The sequence below is a fragment of the Haliotis cracherodii genome, unplaced genomic scaffold, assembly GCF_022045235.1.
Source record: "Haliotis cracherodii isolate W230 unplaced genomic scaffold, xgHalCrac1.p SCAF_2, whole genome shotgun sequence".
Classification (NCBI taxonomy): domain Eukaryota; kingdom Metazoa; phylum Mollusca; class Gastropoda; order Lepetellida; family Haliotidae; genus Haliotis; species Haliotis cracherodii.
In genome coordinates, this window is record NW_027266275.1 from 18,645,349 (window position 1) to 18,651,348 (window position 6,000).

General features: G+C 38.0%; 1 protein-coding gene across 1 annotated transcript in view; it reads left to right on the forward strand.

The window, feature by feature from the left end:
* LOC139467707 (neuropeptide SIFamide receptor-like) overlaps positions 1-5,622 on the forward strand; it is a 52,911-nt gene extending 47,289 nt beyond the window's left edge. The window contains exons 2-3 of the mRNA XM_071249218.1: positions 1,555-1,654; positions 4,836-5,622. Coding sequence (XP_071105319.1) covers positions 1,555-1,654; positions 4,836-5,622 — 887 coding nt within the window. The remainder of the gene's footprint in view (positions 1-1,554; positions 1,655-4,835) is intronic.
* The last annotated feature ends 378 nt before the right edge of the window (positions 5,623-6,000 follow it).

Sequence of the window (6,000 nt, forward strand, 5' to 3'; positions counted from 1 at the left end):
GGGAGGAGTATTATTCGACCCTTGCACAACCAAGGCGTGACGTCCCCTGTACCCACAAGAGAATTAAAACAGTGTATATTAATAAATAAACAGTTGGTAATTAACGTTGATTTTGGAACGTATCGTTGAATTCACGATATGTTGTTGTATGGACGTGTGTATCCTGTGAAAGGAACCCATAGGAATATTAGGTCCACAGCAACCTCTGCTTGTCGAACGAGGCGGTTAAGTGGATTGGGTGGCGTGGTCAGGATCGGTTAGTTGTTCGCGTCATCATACCCCGACGGTGTACGCAGGATCGATGTTTCCGATAACATCACTCACTGGCCTGGTTATGGTTCGGTCATTCAGTTCGCCGTCACACACACAGCTAGTAATTTTGCTGTTTGTGATCTCAAATAACAACGCAAACGTGAACTGTTTAAATTACCTTTGTCTTTAAACTGAATAGATCTTAGCTACTTTACACTAAAAGACATCCGATTGCTATAAAGTCTGTACATTTAAGACAAAAATGAGACTTGTTCTTATCATATTTATTCACGACTTATCAATTAGTAACCAAAGTAGGGTAGTTGTTGTGGAGAATTACGATATGTTCTTTTACATCATACTCAATAAAGTCCCAAGGTCAACGATATTTTCCAAGAAACTAATTACTTCAGGGGAAACATTTTCATTATGATTGGATTTGTTATCGTAAGGTGTATATTCCGATAAATGATTCACAACACTGTTACGGCTAATTACTTTTTAGATAGAATTGTTCGCGTTGGTGAGACATAGTACAATAAGAATATATATGTACACGAAGTTTAAACAAATTTAACAATAGTGTGTAACTGGTTTAGGAGTTAACGTTCAGCCTGGAAAACGTACCAGGAATTATTGGGGACGTAACTTTCTCGACTGATTAACAAGAATAGATCTTCAGCAACCCATGCTTGCCGTAAAAGGCAATTAACCTGGTCGCAAAAGGCGACTAACGGGATGGGGTGGTTGGGCTCGTTGACTTGGTTGATGCATTTCATCGTGTCTCAATTGCGCAGATAGATGCTCAAGACTCAAGATGTATGGTCAAGACTCGATTATTTACAGACCGCCTTCATATAACTGTAATATTGGTGAGTGCGGCGTTAAACAACAAGCAAAATCTCATAGAAAACAATGGTAGTCTGTAGAAATATGTCATATTTTGTATCCGGATATAATTTCATTCAATCGACCATTGTCACATGAACATGATCAAGTGCCTTAATCTTAGATTACCCATTAGGAGCCGACCATGTGGTATTCTAAAGAGAGCTCAGTGTGTGCGTGTGAGTGTGAGTGTGTGTGTGTGTGTGTGTGTGTGTGTGTGTTTATTTGACATTCTGGACATTCCATCTTTCAAAGAAAAATGTATTTTCAACATATGTCTATGTGTGTGTGTGTGTCACTTTCATCAATATATCGATCTGCCTCTCAGTTCGTTTCATCTAATTCAAGAAAATAATCATGAGGTTTCCACCTTCAACAGAAAAAAGAGTTATGACATTATCGTTTTTGTTTCAGATTGGCGGTTTGGGGCACTGCTCTGCAAACTTGTTCCGTACCTTCAAGGAGTGTCTGTGTGTGCTTCAGTCAACACACTGGCAGCTATAGCAATAGACAGGTAAATGCATCTACCTTACTTACCTGCTGAACCAGCTGTAAGCACTGGTATTTCGAAAGTGAAAGTTGGTTATTATTCTACCAGGAGACGGTCCTGATGAGACGTACTGAACACGCTACTTGTCACTAATAAGACATCAGACCTCTAGGCCATAATGCATGACCTAGTCTTGAAATGAACTGCGATCATGTTGCAGACGTTACTGTCAGTGTTATGTATGTAAATCAATTATCATGTCTGGCTTTGACTTTATGGGTTTACTGTGTGAGGATCACTCTTCGTATTCAGCTGAGAAATGCCAGATTATTACTTTTCGGAGAACAGACAAGGCCCGAACATGATAAAAGTCCATTATATACTCGTGTTCCAACAAAAACAAGAAGTAAAAAATGGTTTCATTATTTATTTACATCCATTTACCTTCACGCTGATTGAATATGCGTACATGTGACCTCGTTCTGACGCCCTCGGCGTGGCAATAATGATACTCACTTATCCTCGAGAAAATAGTTTATTGTACAACATTTCGATCAAGGGCCGTTATATGAGGAGAAAACCGATGCACTGAGATGAAAAGTGTCCTCTCATAAGCACAGACACAAACATGACCCAATTGGTTAAGGGAAATATTTGATGTGGATATGACGTTCACTCACGACCATGAACATCATAATTTGACTATCAAAAGCAAAAGAACTTATAGAATATGCTGAAATATGACATTGGTTTACGGTATAATCTATTTTAAATCATCTAACTAAAAAATGACAAACATTTAATTCCGAACATCACCTTCTTTTGCGGCTTCGGGCAACAGACAGACACTTGCTTTTTGAAGATTGTGTGAGTGGCTGGTGCTACCGAAATGCTTACCTATTAAACCAACACCAGGGATCCATTTATATCTTTCACAGATATGTTGCCTTTTACGCCCAATAGAATCTGTTTAGGCAGAGATCGATCGTTTTCTGGCGTTGGAAAATATTCACTGCTTTTTCTCACTTTGAAAGTAGGAAGCTCAAAATAAGTGTGAAAATATTATGCCGTTATGAGGCCCTCGTTTATGGATCTAAACAGGTCAGAGTTAACCCCCTTAGATCATGACGTAATTGGTTCCAATTTAATTGTCTTGCGTAAACGCTTCAATCACACTAACGCTGTTATATCCTTTTCAAATAAGGGTGCAACACCATATTGAAATTTATACGAATCTCACATGTCTAATTCTTATGAGAGTTTCATGTCTGATATGCCACCATCAGTGAGCAGTTCCATCAAGCTTTCCATTGGAGTGTGAGAGGGTTATGCACGTTATGTTTGATAAAAATAGTATGTTGGCCCACAACTTCATAAATGTCCATGCAACGGTTCTATGATTTGTTTGTTTTTCTTTCTGTGGGTCTCACAGTTTGTTACTTGCCCTAAAACCATTGATCTGCTCTTAATAAATTGGAGAATACCCGAAACTAATAAGGATGGTGTTAGTAGGAAACCTTTTGCTGACTTCGTACGTGATCGGTCTAATTGGAACTCTTATATGCCTTCATCAGTATTAGTGTGCGATTTTGGTTGAAAAGAATCGATCGACAAGATTGCGACAATATTTCGAGGCGATGTCAACTTCATATGAATCAATGAACGTCCGACCGAATCGACCGACCGACCACACGAAATCTATGTACACTGTATCAGTTTGTAACAAGAGTTACCTCCGACATCAAAGAAATTTTCGATGCCATTGCAAAGCGGATTGCCAGACTAGATACATCGTCTCCTATCGTCGTCTATGAAGTCAAGTCACGACATGTCGGGAATATTCATTAAGATGGGCCACTATGCTTTGTGAGCGGATGTTCATTAAAAGTTTTCGTCCAGACATCGTTATTAGTTCCATGGTTGTAGCTGAGTCATTATCTGTATATAATTAGTGAAGTCTTGATATACTCAATTGAAATACAGTTTTCTAGTTTTGTAGACAAACTAAGGGTTTCTGAATTGTTTGCAGCAAATTTGGCGAGACCGCCATTTGTGCGTAGCCCAGTGTTTCTCTAACTGACGGGTGTTTCAGGTATAAGGAGAAATACGATTCAGGTGTTATACATAATTTACTTTTAAACCATAACCATAACATTTCAGCGAAATATGTTGTCAATTATTATCATTCACAGACTTAAAGAAAGTATGTTTATGTGAGGTGTTTTCCTTTAAAGGTTTAGCTTAGTATAGGCAAATTTGTATTTAATTCGAAGTGGAAGCAGGTCGGCTCAGAATGTTATGATATATATGACAACATAGGTGGAATAACTTTTGCAATAAGGTCGATATTTGCTGGGAAGTTGCCAACTAGCTGTCACATAGGTGCAAACTCCAGTTTGTTTATTGATTTTACGACTTACAAGTAAGCATTTCCTTCTGTCGTTGCTGTCAAAATATCATGGCTCAATTTGTGTTTATTTTATCCGCATACTTTTCCAGGAATAATTTCTATGGCAGCCAACTCCATTTCAATATGAAGTAGTGCTACATTGCAGTTGACTTGAATTATTAAATTGATGTTGCCTTGATATAGCAAATATTACATTGAACATATAGATAGAGTATTGTTGTCCTTATCCAAAATGATGAAGACCCTATGTTAATCAAGTTCACACATGAAAATGCCCACCCACATATATCTGTAAATAGACTGGAATAATTAAAAATGTGGCGGATGCTACCGGTAAGACATGACATGCTTAACCTCTTCGTTAACACCTGGTGTCGTCACTGATTTTAAGTGATCGATTCATGCAATTTTCACCTCTAGTTTACCTTTGACGCGCAATGTCATCTGTTTCGACGGATAATCGAGACTGGGTATTCTATGGCGTTGACGTTATTATTATTCACAACGTCAACATGGGAATCATAATTAGTCTGTGAGTATACGAACTATCTGAAACATGATAATCACTACTATCAAAACAAACACTTATACAATGTAACTGAAAAGATAAATATATCATTTCATTTTGAAAATATACATTTGCTGTTGGATGGCATTGTCGTGAAGAAGACTTACATTTGTTATTTCAAAGAGAGAGTTATCCAGGTCGAGTTTGTTCAAGTAAACACTATTTCTATAATGTACGATGTGGAGAAATCTTTGCATACGTAAAATAATGTTCTAATTTCATTTCAGATACATTGCAATCTGCCACGTCCTTGAGTTTAAGCTGACGATGAGGTCTGTCCGGTTTACAGTGGGTGTCGTGTGGACATTGGCTGCTTCCATTATGATTCCATGGATTATCTATTACCAGCAAATAGAGTTCAAGACAGCGCTACAGGTTCTCTACATCTGCTTTCTGGATTGGCCTAGACCTGAACAAGCTCAAGAGTTCTTCCTTGCCATCTTTCTGTTTTGCTACATTTTCCCCCTCCTACTCATCGTCATATGCTACTCTTTGATTGGACTCAAAGTATGGAACAGAGATCTTGGAGGAATATTTTCTGAAAACGTCGTGATACATAGATCTAAAGTTCGAGTTGCCAAAATGTTGGGTATTGTTGTGCTGTTGTTTGCTCTATCCTGGATGCCCTTGTACGCCATTAATATAAAGCTGTCCTTCAACAGTCCAGATATGCACAGCGAAGAAATGAGAATCATACAAGATCTCATAATCCCCATGGCTCAGTGGCTGGGGACGTCCAACTGTTGCATGAATCCTCTTGTATATTGCCTCTTCAGCAAGCGGATGAGAGCAAGGATCAGAATAATGTTGACCTGCTCGTCCTTGATCAGGACTCGTCGGAAGCTTCTTAAAAGATACTATTCAAGCACAAAGCACATGACAGTGGATTACTCAAATGGACAGATCAAACTGGCTTTCAAAAGAACGCAGTTAAATGGTTCAGATGATCGATTCAGTAAGCTAAGTAGTGATACTCCAAAAGTTGTTGAAAGACATTGTATGTACAATTTGTAGGAAGTGAGATCTTATGTGATGTAAACTGCTTGAAGGTGGTAATCATTTAAGTATCGTCCATACTTTTGATTGATACCGTGTCCGTTATTGTCGTCTTATATATGTAGCATGAAGAATATGCCGCTGGTAAGATATTTTAACATGTTTTTGTATAATGTTTTTTCCCTTTTAAATGGTATATATCATATTGTTATTCTGTAATGGATATACGCTGAATTGCCATTGGTACTGAACTTGTATGTTACTTTCATAGTGTTTGTAACATTTCTTCCGTCGGAAAACGGTTTAAGTAATTTCAAAATGATAACTCCTATACACATTTGGCCTGCTACTGAATTTTAATAAAGGAAACAAATTTAAGTACGTGCAGAATTGTTT